The 18,242-nt window shown below is 34.2% G+C and overlaps 1 protein-coding gene across 1 annotated transcript; it reads right to left on the bottom strand.

The window, feature by feature from the left end:
• Positions 1-1,326: 1,326 nt before the first annotated feature.
• On the bottom strand, positions 1,327-5,981 carry LOC143628646 (uncharacterized). The gene is made up of 8 exons (XM_077098182.1): positions 5,260-5,981; positions 4,273-4,396; positions 4,040-4,175; positions 3,910-3,946; positions 3,178-3,406; positions 2,967-3,094; positions 2,648-2,738; positions 1,327-1,760 (listed from the first exon to the last, which is right to left on the bottom strand). The coding sequence occupies exons 1-6, from the start codon at positions 5,467-5,469 to the stop codon at positions 3,000-3,002; spliced, it is 831 nt and encodes a 276-aa protein (XP_076954297.1). The 5' UTR covers positions 5,470-5,981; the 3' UTR covers positions 1,327-1,760; positions 2,648-2,738; positions 2,967-2,999.
• Between the last annotated feature and the right edge of the window lie 12,261 nt (positions 5,982-18,242).

The following is an 18,242-nucleotide window of genomic DNA, read 5'->3' as shown; positions in this document are numbered from 1 at the left end:
AATATTAATGAACGGGCACAGACAAACTCAATTCCTTAATGGATGGACACTGACATGAACTTTCGTTCGGCAGAGTGTTTGTGAACCGTCCGTTTGCCCCGACAAAAGCTTAACGAACGAACATGGACAAGATCTCGTCTAGTTCAGTTTCGGTATGTTTACAGCCCTAGATATTATTTCAAACACTAAAGGGGTTGGCTTTTGCGGGGATCAGGTTGATACCTCTAGCATTAACACAAATGCCGGTAACTACCCTTGGGCAAAGTTTTTCCGGTTCCGTTTTGAATCTCCAGTTTTTGCTAGTAGGCTATGAATGATTTATATCGCTTAACAATCCGAGACTGAGACCCTCACTTTTTTGTCGGCCACCACTTGATCCCAACTTACACAATGTACTTTTCTTTCTTTCACCTAACTTTCTCAAAGAAAGCTTCTCCTTATTCTTTTAAGTTGATCAATTATCAACGTTGTAAGTTTGTACAATGAGAAAAAGTAATATGTAACGTGTCAAAGAAACGTCTTAATTATTAATTGAAGGTTTAGATCTTGATCTAACTTAGGATAGACCGTAGAGTTAATCAAGCTAAGAACTTAATTATTAATTAAAACTGAAGGTTTAGATCCTCATCTAACTTAGGGCTTGTTCCCCGAATTTATTGAGTGAGTGAGTGACCAAACGATTAAGTTATGCTCTAAATTTTATATGACACTATCTAACATATTTCTAGTTTTCAAAACATTAATTTTCAAAAGTATTTTTGTTTTATTTTTATGATGTATAGATAAATTATGAAAAATCATAGAACAATGACAGGTCGTAACAACTACTTTTCAACAGCAATTAACGCCAAAATTCATTAGAAACTATACGCTTGGGCAAATCATGCAAGACCAGTTGAAAATCTTTATAGTCTCGTAATATAACGTTTTAGAAAAATAATAAGGGTTTGTGACGTAATATGAATGCGTTATGACTTCGGAAACACACTAGAAAGCATGCCCTGAAATCAGCCTTGACATATGCTTTTGTAAGACCAGTTTGACTAACTTAAGCTAAACGAAAAGTTATGAAATTTAGTTTTCTAAAAACTAGACTCATAGAACTACAATTTAGACTCAAGAACCGACCAAAATAGTTTAGTTGTTAAGTTATGATGCCATGAAACTCAGGTTTCAAATCTTTTTGCAAATTGTTAATGGATTGTTCGGTTCCAGTTAACATGTAAACAATCCATATAGTTGAGATTTGTGTTTAAATATATTCTTAGCATTAGAGTTGTGATTCTTAGGGTTCAAAGTTGTGTAAATATTATGTGAACAAAACATAAAGCATAACAACAAAGAAACTGAGTTCGAGTTTTTAAAATAGAGATTGAAATGAACCGAGTTAAATCTACTCCTAATCATATTAACTTCAAACTGCAATGATAACACAAACATACAAGATCCTGGACTTTCACCCTTTGAAAACCAGGCTCTATGTTGTCATAAATACAAACCAAAAACGAAAAAAAAAAACACGAACACCGATAAATACAAAGCACCATTGACTTTGATGATCAGTGTATATACGCAAACCGACGATGACATGTTTGTTAATTTAACAAACGGTGAATGCTGATTCAAATGCAAGCCGGAAACCTATTCCAGCTTCATGTGGCGATTTCTTTGACCCTCGGATGCTGGTGGAGCGAGAGAGGGGCGATAGAGTCAATTCACATCACGGGATTTCCCAAACCATGTCTCTGGTAAAAAATGACCTGCATACCGCAAAACATCAACCGAACTTGCTTTAGAAAACACGAAACCACATGCATTCGTATAAATTTTTACGATTACTTAGTTTGACTTTCCAAAAGTCAAACACAGCATTAATGGGTCAGTTTCGGTTGTGATTTGTCTCAAACGGGTACATATAATAGAGAGCGCGTTAAACAAGATTAAAAGTCGGCCAAAATATTTCCTAAATTTGTTTAATATTTGAAAATCCAGATTACTACTGTAGTTATATTGTGTTTATAAATATTACTAACACATTACGTAATTAAAAAAATAAAAAAGGACAAAAAGTGTGCGGGTCAACCCAACTAGGCCTGGCCTGGCCCGGCCCATCAGTCTGTCAACCCAACAAGGCCTGGCCCAGCCCATCAGTTTGTCACCACCTTTACTTCATTAGTTCATTAAACAAAAACAAAAAAGCTGATATTTTTTAGTGAAAGTTGGGGTCCCAAACCCATGTGCAGAGGCCAAAGAACCACAAGATCTTAAAAATACGCAATCTTGCAGTCCACCCCCACCACCAGTAATCATATCAACAAAGACCACCCATGAGAGAAAAGGCCTACCGGTAACAGTGCTGTAAAGAACATAAAGGAATCTAATCTATCTTTTATAAAAGATCTTGTCGGTCAGTGATCATTATAACCAAGGACCAGATTCTGGTATATCTGTTGAATAGGTGACAAAAATAGGCGGGTGGGCCCTGTAGGGTAATGGGTTAAAAAAGGTAGCCTTTTTAATACTGGTCCAAACGGGCCGACCTGACCCGTCAACAGTTTTTTTACAATCTTTGTGTGTAATTAATGTGTTCAATAAGATTATAAGATTGTATTGTTAAACTTTGATGAAAGTGAAATCAAGGGATTACCTCTAGAATGCAAAGCGAGTAATTTGCAAGGCTAAATTTGAAGCCCGCCAACCAGTACGGCTGTTCTTGATCCTGCTGCAATCTAAAATTCCTGCAAAAAGATCTCTCATAAACAAATAATCATACAAATTGACAATAAATTCTTTAAAGGTGACATTTTTGACCCATTTACGTATATGGGTCGATTTCGATTATTTTTTTTCTTATCGTATATACATTCAAGAACCGGTTTTTAACCCATTACTCAACCCACCCATTTTGCCCCCCTATAATAGCAAAATAATAATAATAATAATAATAATAATAATAATAACCATACATTGGTAAATTTACTCAGATTGTAATCAGACGTTCATCCTGCCCTGTGGTCAGAACCGCCACTCGGCATTATCTGCGGTGACGGAGCGGGAATTACAAATTGTTGTCCTTGAACAGGTGCTACAACGCCTGATAATAACATAAAAAGAATCTTTACACGGGTCGTGATCATATCGTAAAAAGAATGAATCTTCTGGAAAAAAACAAGCTACCTGTTGGATATGCTGCTTGAATTGCCCTAATGGATGGAGTGGCTGTTGCGTTTACACCGGATCCACCAAATTGCACAATCTGATGACCTGGCAATGTGTAGCCCTGTAAACCCGTGTATCCGTGAGCACTTGGAGCGATTTGACCCATTTGATTGTATGGATATATGAGCGGGTTAACTGCTCCGTATATCTGGAGATACTGTTGACCTGAATACGGGTTGTAAACTCCCTATAAATAAAGTAAATACCTCGTTAGCTAACCATGAACACCTTTCGACCAAAACTTTTAGCTTTTTAATACTCTTAATTTCCGAATAAAATGATTCAAGATGTTATATGCATAAACTATACGCTTTGGATGACATTCGACTCGTTTTCTTTAATGCTAATTTTTTAGGATTAGTTTCATATTTCATACTTGTCATTCTAAATTTCATAATATTATATATTTACTCTTTCAAAAAATAAAAAATTAACATATCATATTTACCAATTCAATAGCAAATAAAAAAACAGTTACTTATATTTCCTGAATAAATTAACAGTAAAACAATGTTATTACTGTGAACATCCCAGCGCATAATTTTATCTTCGTTAATATGGAATCGGTATATATGTAATTTTTGGTACTTCAAAATGAACATTATGAAATTTAGAAGTGCACACACACACACACTCATATATATCCTTATACATAATACATGTATATTGCAGTTTTGAAACGCTACTGACCTGTGGATAGACGTATTCTGGGCCATACATTGCATTTCTGCACCAAAATAAAGACATAAGGTTTTCGGGACTTGTGTAGCAAAATAATCAAATGAGAATATAAACAAATTGAAAACAAAATGAAACTTACGGGTACGAGGGATACAGTAAACCTTGTCGGTAATTGTAAAAAACCGGCTGTTGGTAGCCATATCCTCCAATAGAAGGCACACTAGCGGTTTGTCCACCCCCGACATAAGGTATATGTGGTGTGACATGTCCTGATACTAAAAAACAAACACATTTAGTATTTTGGTAGATGCAAAATGGCAAGTTTGCCCTACCCTTAGGGTGAAATAAGTTGTTTATTTTTATATTTCTTACCAAACGGAAATGACGGACGAGGGCGTCCAAGTGAAGCCAAATTACAATTGGCCCGTCTACCATCAATAACCGGAGCTGGATCCACGCATGCTTTTGCAGCCGATTCAGGGTCACGAAAAGTCACCTAAAACCTCCATGAAAACATAGTGTTATTTAATCGTGGACAAAATACAATGTTATTCAACAGATTATATGTGTTCTTGTTTAGTTTTGTTATGTTTGTGATTGCTTATTTAAACAGCTTAAGCTCAAATGCTTATAACCAGAATCAGATAATCAGTTTACCAAGAGTTTAAGGGTAAAATTGTAATTTTGAATTCCCAAAAACTTATCCGTCTAAAATAAGCAATCTCAAACTACTTACTGAAACCAACTTATTTCACTCTTAAACATTGGATGTGAGTTTTGAAAGTGATTACTGTGACTTAAAGAAACATAATCAAATTATAAAATTGCTTAATTAACCAACAATAATCAGTTTTACTCGATATATATCTCACATTACTGACTTGTAACTTAGAATAATCATAATCATAATCATAATCGGCAGTCGGTCAAAGCCGGTTCAAATCATCCCAATTAAATATTTAAATACCATAAACAAATAAAACAACAAGATGACACTCACAAACCCATAACCCTTGTATTATACTCACACTGCGCAGTCGAGCTTGAGACAAGCTTTGGCTCGTTTACGATGCTAGATGAGCTCGAGCCGAGCTTAGGCGCATTTAAGGTTTTCTCAAAATATTCAAAAATAATTGAAAATGTATATAAATAATAATAAAATTAACTAGCCGAGCCCGGGCTTGAAAAAATGACTCATGAGCTTAGCTCGAGCTTTCGTAAGTCAAAACGACCCGAGCTAATAATCAGATTATAAACTTACTAAATTAATCAACTTTAACCATTTTCCCTCAAAACCCATCTAAGATTACTAACCAATTAAATACCACAAACAAATAAACAAAAAAAACAGATACTCACAAACCCATAACCCTTGGATCGTCCAGTATTCTTATCATTAATCACAACCGCTTCAAGAATCTCTCCAAACTGCTCAAAATACTGACGCATGGTCTCATTCTGAGTCTCCCACGCAAGCCCACCAACAAACACCTTCGTAAACGTCGTATCACCAAACGCCGATTGAAACCCTGAACTCGAACTCGATCCCGAGCCCGGAACCGACGCCATGGACAACGGCTGTTCAAATTGGTCACGGATTACTTCAATTCGATCAAAACCCAGTTTGCACCTTGAAGGAATTGAGATTTGGTTGAGTAATTAGAAATGAGTCTGTTATGATTTGGAAATTGAAACCCTATAAATCAACAACGGCTGTTCAAATTGGTCACGGATTACTTCAATTCGACCAAAACCCAGGTTGTAGCTTAAAGGAATTGAGATTTGGTTGAGTAATTAGAAATGGGTCTGTTTTGATTTGAAATTGAAACCCTAGAAATTGGGGGAAAAGGGGTGTTGGTTGGTGGGGTTTGTATATAGTGGGGTTGTGGTGAAGAAAGTATGAAACTTTATGGAGTTGAAGGTGGGTTTGATGGGTAATTGAAGAGTTAATAAGATTAGGGTTTGATCAAGAAAACAGAGAGTGAAGTTGGTGTGGCATGATGATGATGATGATGATGATGATGATGATGATGATGATGAAGATGTGAAAGTTGGAATTTGGGTGAGCTGGCAAAGGAGATGATGATGATTTGTTAGGATTTATGAAGGAGGAGGAGAAGTCAATGAAGGGGAGAAAATAAAATTGAAAATGGCTTTCATTTATTTATTTTTTTTTTTATTTTTTAGGTTGCATGCGTATCGGGTCATATTTTGTTATTTAGATATTCCGGATAGTTGAGCTTTTATCCATTGATTGTTTAGACAAAATAATGTACATGTTTCTATTGGATTAAAGGTTTGGGTTTGGAAAATTTGTTTTTGTGATTTGTGGATTTCGGATTTTTGAAATTATGCGTTGTGATGGGATCGTAGCACGTAAAATACTATTGTTATTTACTCATTGTAAGTATATAGAAGTTTGAAGCGGTGAGCGCACTAGGATATTGTGTCATCGTTAGTATATAAAGCTATTGGTGATTGTGTCTCGACTATTCATGAAAATTATATTAAGTCAACGTTACTATTACTTTATAGTAGTTACGTACTTGAGTATTTTCAAAGGTGTTTTGAGTATTTTATATAATAAAAAATAAAGAAAATGCAGATAGATTATGAAGGAATTGAGTAGCCCCTAGGCATAGAAAATTGGTAGCTTAGATAAATTTGTAATCGATCCATGTAACTGATTTTGAACAAAAACTTCGTAAAAGAACCAAGGGTAATTAATTCCATTTTTGTATAAATTAATATTTTAATCAAATGTTTTTTCACTACGTAATAAACTTTGATTTAATGAAACTAAAATGGTACCAACTGGTAATATGTTCTCAAGGTCGAGTGTGACGGAATATCTCTTAAACTAAATTATTGAACAATTCAACATCATATCCATACAACATTACACGTAGAGGCGACCTTAATTACAAATAATGGTCAACCAACCTCAACTAGGAATAAGTAGATAAACTCGAACATGACCTAGGCTATCTATGCATGTCAAGGGCATAAACTTCGGTTTGGACACACTTAAAAACTTGTAGCCAAAATACAACCGTGTAACACTTGATAAACGAGTCAAATGTGTTAGTGGGTTGTAAATTGGTTGTGGTCAGCTGTAAACATGTCAAATAAAAAGAGTTGTGTTGTAAATAGGATGCATTAAATGGGTTTAACGAGATGACCTTATAAAATAAAATATTTTTAATTAAATATATATTTTAAAAAAACTGATTATTAGCCAACTATAATTTAGTTATCCAAAAGCCATAGATATTTCTCTGTCTATATCAATTGTATGTGTGAGTCAAAGCTTATAGTATCCACAAATGTGACAATGAGGTCCATGGTTTGTAGTTGAGAGTTGAGACCACGTTTACCTTTCATAAATAAGTATAGATTGGTCCTTTGAACTTTGGTTATAACCTATAAAATATATTTTTTAGAGTAACCTTCAAAAGCTTTTATAATTTTTATAATTTCGTATTTCTTTTGTATATGAGTTAGATGTTAAAAGAAAATAAAAAAGTGTAATATAATATTCCACAAGATCATATGCATAAAAGATTAAGTTTGTACCCTTGATAAATATACTTTTATCATTTAATTATTTGGATATCAAATTATAAGTTAAAACAAGTTTTGATATTGAGGATACTATAATAAAGAGTTTTGACGTAAACCACATTTAAAATATCGAGTCTGACGTGTTATAGTTATAAAATTTAAAGATAAAGTTGGGTTGTGGGTAACAAGGGGAAGAATAAAAAGACGCGGAATTTTATCATACTAACCGACTAGTAAGACACTAGACGGGTGACTTGCAAGTAAAAAATAGATTATGGATCTTGAGTCAGTTAACCTTAAATTTGTGATTTGTATCATGATGCATAAGAGAGAAAAGTGAATCAAATATGTAATGTTTTCAATGAAGTGTCGCAATGTTGGACTAAAATCAAGCCCATTAAAGTTCGGATTATTGATGGGTCGAATCATGCTAGTTCATGGTTGCATACTTGCATTTATACATAATGGACCACATCATTATCAATATGACACATAAGTTTGAACCGATAAAAGGTGTATTTATTTTATCATATTATTTCATTGATAAGTATTTAGAATGATTAGTGTTTAGGGAGGGAGAGGTATTACTCAAGTACCTTAATCCCTACCTATCTGACACTCCAATGTCATTTACATCATAATTTATCATACAACCATTTCAAAAGCAGACAGAAAACACTCCATTCAAGTACTCTCAACACCCCCCCCCCCCCACCTCCTTCCTTTTATCGGGTGGCAGTGCCCTATTTGAGGTACCCTCGTTTGAGGTTAAACAGGAGGCGCGACACTCTACCCTCATGAGAGTAGTAGTACCTTCATTTGACGTGTCCCTTAGTTCAAAGCAGGCTAGAACAAGCCGTAGAGGTTTGACATATTGAGAGACTTTGTATACACACACATACATCATTTCCCAACATGTTGATGAATTTCAGGCTTGGTGATTAACCTCGGCAGTATAACAAATTCCTTCTTATGTTATAGTTACAGAGTCAAATACTGTTTTAAGAGAATTATGTCTAACACGTTGCCTACAAAAAACCTTGCATGTTATTGTTTGGTCAATCTTAGCATACGATGATCAGGATGAAGAAACTGTTAAGAAGTATTCTTTATTGTTTAATTTGTATTTCATATTGTATATTTGTTTTGTTAACATTTTATGCTATGTGTTTTCCCACAAAACAAATAAAGAGTGTATATTTATTTATTTTAATTAAAAGTATGTTGTTTCAGTACATGTACCACAAGTCCACAAGTAAGAAACCCTGTCAGATTAAATACATACAGTTTTTAACATGAGGGATAATATCATTAAAGATTATTTGTACGCGGGGAAGGTTCATGTACATTTTAGTCTTAACATGAGAACGTAGGAAATAATAGTAATTTATAAAAAAATGAGAACGTAAGAAACAATTCCAACTACAATATCAATCTACATAAACAATGATTTATAATAACAAAGAAAAACACCTAAAAGTTACAACAAAAGAAACAAAATCAAGAACAAAATAATAACAACATATACCAACAAATACTTATAATAGCAAAAGAGAAAAATCTAATAACAACAAAACATAAATCAGCAAATACTTATAACGTCTCATAATCGAAATTTAACAAATACGAACAAAAAATAACAGCAAACACCTGTGAAAATAAACCTATTGATAACAATAAATTGATTCTCACTGTTTTCATGTTAAGAATAAAATGTATTTGATCATGTTTCATTATTACGCTATAGTTTTTGAAATATATATAAGAATCATTAGTTTTGAATTAAGATGCCGAAGTATTCAGAATAGTTTTGAATAAGATATGTGTAGAAAATGTGTAAATTGGTTCTAAATCTTGAATAGAAAACATAAACAATGAAGGCAAAACACCCAATAAGCACAAAAACGTGGGTAGTCTTTAGATGAGTGGATTAAGGGTCGATTTGGTAGCCTCTTAATGACCATTTAAAAATTGATCTCTCAACAAAATATTATAAGTTTTATATATCATTTGAAATTATTTAACACGGAGTTTTATTTTACTTTTTATGGAATAAATAATACTGGTCATTTATATATATTTTTTAAATTAATTTAAAGAGTTAAAAGAAATAATCTTGACATTCCAAAGTTTGAGATTAATCGACAAATTGTTGGAGTCTAACCTCACTCCTTTTTATTAACGGGAATCTAATCTACTCATAATAATATTATACGAATGTTCATCACGTGCCATGCGACTTGAACCTTCAACATCCAAGGAATGAATCATCTTATAACACAACAAAATACCATTGGGCCAAATGCCCTTTAGTGTCCAACCCACAATAGTCACCTACATACCCGATCAGCCTAACCCCGTGTGAGTTGGGTGGCAATTGGTGTTGAGCGTAGTGGACAACACCATAGCCCCATGACATGCATCACTGAGTCGAAAGAAGAACCAACTGTGGCAGAAGGTTGGGTTTTGTTGTTCGACGGCGGACAACGTTTCATGAGCAGTAACAACTAACGAGTGGTGATCAACGATTCATTATGCATAATTATTTTTAAACTCGTCATTAGTTAATGGGTTTGTGAACTCTTTGATGAGAGCTTTGCAATAAACTAAGGCGTGTCCAAAATAAAATCATGATGATTAAGATATTGAAACACAAAGTTATGTGTTTGAAAAAAAAAACCTTGATTGCCATTGTTGGTGCACTATTTGCCACTACTTAGTTTCTCACAATTAGTTGATGACAAAGAAAAAGGAATAACAAAATTTTAGTCAAATAATTAAATATGGATTAACTCATCATTAAACCAATTAAATTGATTTTAAAAATAGTTAATAAAATTTAATTACAATGTTGAATATGACCAAAATGAGTTGATGGTGTCTTCACATTTATTTGACTATAAGGGGGGTGTTTGGGATTCTTTATTTTCATAAACTTATAACTTATAAAATTTTTGAAAAGTTAATAAGGTGTATAAGGTGTTTGGCAAACCATAAAGTCTTATGGATTTTAACTTATGGTGAAGGCAAAATAGAGAGGTTTTGAAAAGTTAGAAATATGTAACTTATTAACTTAATGAGTTTGATTTACCTATTACACCTCTCTCACCCTTAAATCCCATTATACTTCTTTTAAAAAAGAGTGTCCCTTTTGGTCATGTTTGTTTTTCCCAACACATAAGCTAATCCAAACATTATTTTAAAAACTTCTTTTCAAAATTTCATAAGTTTATAAGTCCTTTTAATCAGAAGTCCATTTTCACTTAAATAAGCAATCCCAAACACACCCTAAAACTAAGCTAACGAGGCTATAACACAAAAAAAATACATCATTTTTCAACATGTTGATGAATTCCAGACTTAATAGGGTTAACTCCGGAATTACAACAAACAGCTTCTTGTTGTTGTATCCTGTAAAACAAGTTTGTGAATGGGTGAATACTTTTTTGAAGGGAGCATGTCAAATACATGACCTCAACAAAATCTTTCACGCTATTGCTTGTTTAATCTTAGCAGATGATGATTAACTGATTATGATAAAGAAAATAGTTAAAAGTGTAAATGATTGGCGCAAAGCGAGGGCCGCCAACTCAGACTCAATTTTTTAAGAGGCCCGTAATTATTAAAAGTATGTGTAGAAAAAGTTTAAACTAGTTTTAGTTAATCATTATAAATAACGGTTTTTTTAATTCTAGAAAATATTTCTAAATTCATAAAACATAAAGATGCTAAAACACCAAACAATCTCAAAGTTACCGACACAGAGGTACTGCCTTTACAAAAACGTGGGATTTAAGTCTTTAGATGAGTGGACTAAATCTTCACACACGTCACCATACAAAAATCGATGACTCTTAGCTAAAAAACCAGAAATAATCTCTATTTCTGGTTTAGATTAATATTTACCATAGAGAAAACTAGGGTTGTAAATGAACTAAACCGAACGAAACCTTGTTCATGATAGTTCACTAAGCATTTGAACTTGTTCACAAACGGTTTACGAACACTAACCGAACGCGATCTCTTGTTTGTGTTCGTTCATAAGCATTTGAACTTGTTCATGAACAGTTCACGAACGCTACCGAACGATATTTCTTGTCCGTGTCCACTTATTAAACAAATGTATTTGTTCGTGTCCATCATTAAGTGTCTATACAAACACAAATAAGCATAAATGAGGTCTATTAATCTAATTTTTAAAATAATAATAAAATTAAAATGAATATAAGGAACAATTCACGAACAAATGAACGCTCACGAACACATTACTGAACAATTCACGAACAAACGAGACATTTATTCAAGTTCGTTCGTTTAACTTATCGAACGAAATTTCTCGTTCATATTTGTTCATTTATTAAATGAACAATCTTGCCGCTGAACAATTCACGAACTGTTCGCTAAACGTTCAATTCGTTTACATGTAAGGCCCCGTTACCGGTGCCTCACTTTAACGTTGGATTTACTCATAAACACAGTTCTAAATATCATAGTTAATTAAAACTTTACGCGGAATATAAAACTTTCATAAATATTACACAATAATTCATAACTTGTCTTAAAACATAACTTGAAACATGTCTTTCAGTTCAAACATTAACAAATAAATCTTCATATGTCAGCTTCTTTATTCATCTGCCATGTGTCTCCCATCAAGCCAGCTGTCTCATCCTACTCACTTGAGTGCATACTAAAAGTCAGCTACGCTGAGTGAGTTCTAGTTAATCATACAACATACTATTAGTTCACATTCTTGCACACATGCCCGAAGGGGTGTACATTATACATACTTTACTTTTACATGCATATCTATCCATACTATTTAAAGAGTCTTTCGCTCTATAATCTTACAGATATTATAAGGGTCTGGTCCCCAACATCACAAATATTATTAGGTTCTGGTCCCTTGTTAGAATACCGTATGCCCGAGACACATAATTAGGTTAATGTGGCTAGTTGTGTTTGATCCAAGTCGGGTCATACCCAATAACGAGTTAGACACACACCAATAATGTATTTGTTAAGATAAGATCTATGAGACAAATACAGAACACGATACATTCAGAAAATCGGGTTTCTGAATACCTACTTGAAAGTGTTAAATAAATTAATTGGTTAATTTATTTATTCAAATAATTATTATTGGAATGATTATTTAACTATGTGTTCTTTTATAAAATGGTTTATGAAAGATGGGGTGTTTATATATTTTATAAAGTATAAAATAAAAAAAAATAAAATAAAATATATTTTGGGGCCGGTTTTGGGTGGGCCCCACACCCCAAGGTTTTGGTCAAGTTTTGTCATGGATTTGGTGAAGGTTGAGTGTTTGTTACTTGACTTAAAAAACCTAACACCATATATGATTTGATTGGAAGATTTGATATAGATCAAGATACTTTCAAGTAACAAATAATACACAACTCTTTCCTTTTCTTTGTTCTTGTTTTTCGGCCAAGATCAAAAGAAGAGGCTCGAGTCTCGGTTATTCGTGTTCAAGCTCCCTAACATAGCTCGGTGTGTGTTGGAGGCTCGGGGTATATTCCGTTTGAGGATTTTCCCTTTGAAAGTCTAGCATCAACATCATCATCTTCTTCAACATCATCTACACTCTTAAAAGGTTAAGAATGTAAGTGTTTATAGTTTTGATAGTTTAGTTTTTCCGTATCATTTGATCCTTGCTTCGGGTTTCTAATAAATAGATTATTGGTAATCTTATGACATGAATAAACTAGGTTGTTCATGAACATATCTTATATAAACTTGTAATATATACATATATAAACACATGGATACATATGTTTAGTTTGTAAATATCACGCTTCCGCCTTTATTGTGACTAGTTAAATGGTTAACTAATTTTATAAATTCCATAGAAACCCAACATCCCTATCCTCACATATATTATTATGGTATGGTCCATATCCTCACAGATATTATTAGGGTCTGGTCCCTATCCTCACAGATATTATTAGGGTCTGGTCCCTTTGTTTCGTACAACTGTAATATACATGTCTTTACATACCTTCCTTAATAATACGTGCAATATCCGAAGATCGTTCACGTACTATCTCATAACATACCTAACATACATATCATACATACTTCATTCATACATCATATACATCAATCATATCTTTAATTACCATCTGACGGTACATGCAATATCCGAAGATCGTTCACGCACCGTCAAGCAATCATCATACATAAATCATACCAAGCATACACTTACCACTTAAGGTAAGTGTATTAACTATCACATCGAGTATGCACACAGCCCCGAAAACATAACAAGGAAGTGGGGCTAGAAACTCACTTGAACACGATTACGTTCACCATTTATGGTCATTCCTTTCTTGAGCTGTGCACGACTAACTGTATAACAATTACACGTATCAATTAATTATCACTACCCATGCCGCGTTTTTAGTCTAATTACAACCCTCAACGAAGGGGGGTTCGGGGGCAGCGCCCCTAGCAGCGGGGTCTAGGGGCAGCAACCCCTAGCAGGGTCCAAGAGGCAGAGCCCCTGGCTGGGGTCGAGCTGCCAGGTCAGCTTGGAAAAATTTTATTTCCATTAACTGTCTTAACACATTTTCCGTTAAAAATTTGAATCATTAATTAATTTGCTAACTTAAAAGTCCAAGGGCTTCTTTGTAATTAAATCATTCTTTTTCTAGGTCCAAGGACCATTCTGTGATTCCATTAAACTTCTAGTTCGTTAATTGACTCTTTAACGAATTGGTTTGTTATAACAAACTGGTCCTTTAAACGAACTGGACCCTCTAACGAATCACTCCATATAGCGAACCAGTCCATGTAACGAATTGGATCTTCTGATTCGTTATCTCTTTTAACGAATGATCAATGCGAATTGGGAGCTAGTTTGTTATCTTATCCTTAACGAATTTGAACACGAACTAAGTCTAGTTCGTTAGACTTCCCTTAACGAACCACTTAGCGAATCACCCCTAGTTCGTTAACCCCCCGTTAACGGATTAGGGTTAGGTCAGAGAATGTCAGAACATTCAGACATCCCTTTAACCTCGTGCCACTTTCTGGCGTTGCCTTTGCCGGAAAACCGGGATCTCGCCGGAAAAGCGAGATCCTGCTTATTTGTCCACCGTTTTCACCGTTTTTCGTCCCGTTCGATCCAGATCTGAGCTAGGGTGACCCCTAAGCTCACCTTAGGTTCGGTTTATACCCGATTCCACCTGGATCTCGTGACTCTAACGGTTTAACGGTGTCGGCTCGTCGTTTCGTGACTAAATCTAATAGTTTTAGTTTATACAACATGATACTATCATTACCTTGAATCGGGATCGGTTTTCTATCTTGGATCGGCTAGAGAAGGGAGAGAGCTTAAGTGTGTGTTTTGGTGGTGTATGGAATATGTGTAAAATGAATTAAATATGTGATTTAAGGTTTATATAATTATGGATCATGGGCTTAGGCCTATGGTCTTTTTTTCTTTCCTTCTTAACCTAAGTCCATAACCCATATTCATTTAGCCCAACACCAGCGCGACTCAATATAACTCATATTTTATTAACCGAACGAGAAAACGGGATGTTACATTACATCCCTAGAGAAAACCGTTTAGTCCAGCCTGAAATACACGATATTCTGCAAAGACATCCTCTTTCTTGTTTTTATTCTTTTTTCTAAACTACGGTATTTGGTCTGTGGTTGCCACCTTTGGTTAATGTTATGAAACCTAAAAGTTTTGTCCGGACTTGCTAACCAGGGTGTTGCAAAACTACTTCATAGTCGTCAACCACAGGTTAGTCAACAATGCATGATTTTCACAAGTCTTGTGCACGGTTTCATGAGTCTTCATTGCTTGGTTCAGCATTTACGTGAGACTTTAGTGTCTTGTCTTCACTTCTTTTGGTCAATTTTGTAAGGGACATATGTCACATTAAAAGAGGATAACATGCTTTAAACAAGAGAAGGTTGGTGGTTGGTGTAATGAGATTGAGACTTGAGAGTGTTGAGTGAAATAATTGATTAAATACGAGATGTGATCTTCATACATCAATCCTATGTTGACTGTATAGTCTATGCGGCTCGTATATGCCTATATGAGTTGTATAAACCATACATGACTGACAAGTGTATGGAGGGGACACAAAAACAACTTTTTGTAGTTTATACGGCCCATGTAACACTATGCTTGGACTAAGTCATAGGGGGTGACTGAAACACTAGGGAGTGAACACCACAGAGGGGCGATTGGGGAGAGGGGGGATGAAGGGTGATGTGGGAGATGGAGGTGGACTAGGGATGAGCAAAATCGGGATCGGTACCAAAGTTTTAAGTTTCGGGATCGGTACGGTACCGGTATTTCCCGATTTTTTACCTCCGGTACCGGTATAATCCCGGTACCGGTATAATCCCGGTACCGGTACCGAACCAAATATTTCGGTACCGGTACCAAGAATTAGGGATTTTCGGGATCGGGACCGGTCGGTACCGGTCCAGTACATGCTCATCCCTAAGGTGGACCATCCAACTTTTCTCTCTCTCTCTCTCTCTCTCACACACACACACACACATATGCATATATATAACTAGCTTTTAAACCCGCATGTTATACGAGATTTGTCAAATAATAAAAACAAATAAGATCCTTAAATTTTGTTGTGATTCTCAACATACGTATGAATTAATTTAATGTAGACGTAATAGAAAAAACAAACAGGGTTAACGAAAAGTACTAAAATTTCTAGATTTTGTAAACGTCAATTGTTTATTTGCAAAAAATTTAAAAAAATGTACTAAAGTTGTATAGTTGGTCAAACCTCATGTATTAAAATGACAATTCAATAATGAATAAAATTCACTCTATGTTATAACTCAATTGATAAAATGGTTTTGACCAATGACCCTTGAATAGCTAGAATGAATGACATGAGAGATTAAGAATTAGGAAAAATGCAAGCTTGACACCTAAGATTCAACATTTTCTTTTAATAGTATAATAAGATAATATAAGATAAGATAAGATGGGGCAACAAAGAGGCGACAAACTACAGTAGAACGTTATTTTAACAGAATAAATAAAATTAGTACATGATCAAATATTAGGATACCATTACATTAGCCGACCAAATGTTTAGATACCGTTAGATACACATGAATGATATAGGGAAATGAAACAAACAATTATGAAAATGGAAAAAAATTATATATATTTAATTGGTCAGCATCATTGAATCAATAACAATCACAATTCCATAACTACGTATATTTATTTCACATAAACACATCAAAATATTCATATTTTGATTTCATTTAATCTTTCAAATTACTTTCTAGATATCACCACGTGGCCATCGTATCCGCCGCCACCACCACACGCTACTTTCTCAACACAACCATCGTCGTCCCTTCTACCACTGTCACCGTCACTGCCACTACCCCCACCCCTAACCACCAACACTTTCTCGACATAACCATTGCCGTCACCGCTACCACCGTTGCTATCACCGCCATTACCCCCACCCCACCAATACTGTACGTTTAATTCCTTCGTCGATATCATTAGTTCATTACTCCACGCCAAATAAAACCTGAGCTTAAAAAAAATAAACTACATTAATTTTAACCTTCACGACCCTCTACATCTCTAATATTATAACACAAAGTTTAAGAATAAAAGTTATTTTAGTATATTTATTAAAAGTGAGTGAAATATAAAATAGCTTCGTATGAGAGGGGAAAAATAACTTAACAAATAGCATTGATGGGTTGATTTAGAAAAACAAAAATCCTCAAAAGAGTAATTTTGACTAAGTTAGTTTCAAAACTAACCATGTTTTTGAAAAATCTTGAAATGGCTATCTATAAACCGTTAGACCGTTCATTATTCTGTTGTCATTTACACAATCTTAAAACCAATAGAATCTAGTAATTTGTGAGGATGACATGAGAAAAACGGACGATCTGACGGTTTATGAATAGTCATATTTAGGGGGTTTTTTTTAAAAGCTAATTTTAAAAAAATTTCTTATAGAAAATTATCAGAACTCTCCAGGCTACTTTGACATGCTATGACTAAATTGATAACTTTTAATATGCCAAACAGATAACTATTATTTTATGAAATAAAAATAGGGACACAACCATCATAATCTTTATGAATGATTAGTGGAATTTAAAAGTATATTACACCTAACAATTATTTTATGAAATAAAAATAGGGGGAGAATAGGATGTTACAACTTACATGTTTATAGGAAAAAAGTACAATTAATTAACATGTGACCCGTCACAAAATAAAGAAAAACGAATCAAAGGACACGAGGAACCACGGTCCATGAATCAAAGAACATCATCTTATTAACATTTTTTACTTTTCCATTTTAAAACCAAATCAAATTTTAACTATTTTGATCTGGTTTGATATAGTTCTTGTTAACCGAACGATAATACTGAGAAACCCACCAGGAACTGAAAAAACATTACACGTAAAGTTATTTATATTATAAAAAGCTTGAAACAAGTCAAGCCTCAAATAAAGCTCGTCTAGTTCTTTAACCCAAGCCCAAGCCGTCAAGCCCCAAATGAGCCTAGTGTTTATTTTTAACTCCTTAACGAGCTCGAGCCTTAATTTTGTTTTAATTCCTTAGCCTGATGTAATTTTAAGTTTAATTATGTTTTTATTCCAAAGTTAAAAAAACAACTCACGAGCTGAACTCAAGTTTTAGAAAAAGAGCTAGGCCCGTTTAACAATAAGCGAACTGAACAAAAAACTAACAAAACCGAACCAAAAT

The sequence above is a fragment of the Bidens hawaiensis genome, unplaced genomic scaffold (genome assembly GCF_021521415.1).
Source record: "Bidens hawaiensis isolate Kalapana, Puna unplaced genomic scaffold, B.hawaiensis_p1.1 tig00000458_1, whole genome shotgun sequence".
Classification (NCBI taxonomy): Eukaryota; Viridiplantae; Streptophyta; class Magnoliopsida; order Asterales; family Asteraceae; genus Bidens; species Bidens hawaiensis.
This window is presented reverse-complemented; position numbering and strand designations above follow the sequence as displayed.

Coding starts and splice junctions, on each gene's coding strand:
- LOC143628646 (XM_077098182.1), bottom strand. CDS start 5,469: ATGGCGTCGGTTCCGGGCTCGGGATCGAGTTCGAGTTCAGGGTTTCAA. Junction 3,947..4,039: donor TTACTGTATCCCTCGTACCC/GTAAGTTTCATT, acceptor ATTTTGGTGCAG/AAATGCAATGTATGGCCCAG. Junction 3,095..3,177: donor TCAAGCAGCATATCCAACAG/GTAGCTTGTTTT, acceptor TGTTATTATCAG/GCGTTGTAGCACCTGTTCAA.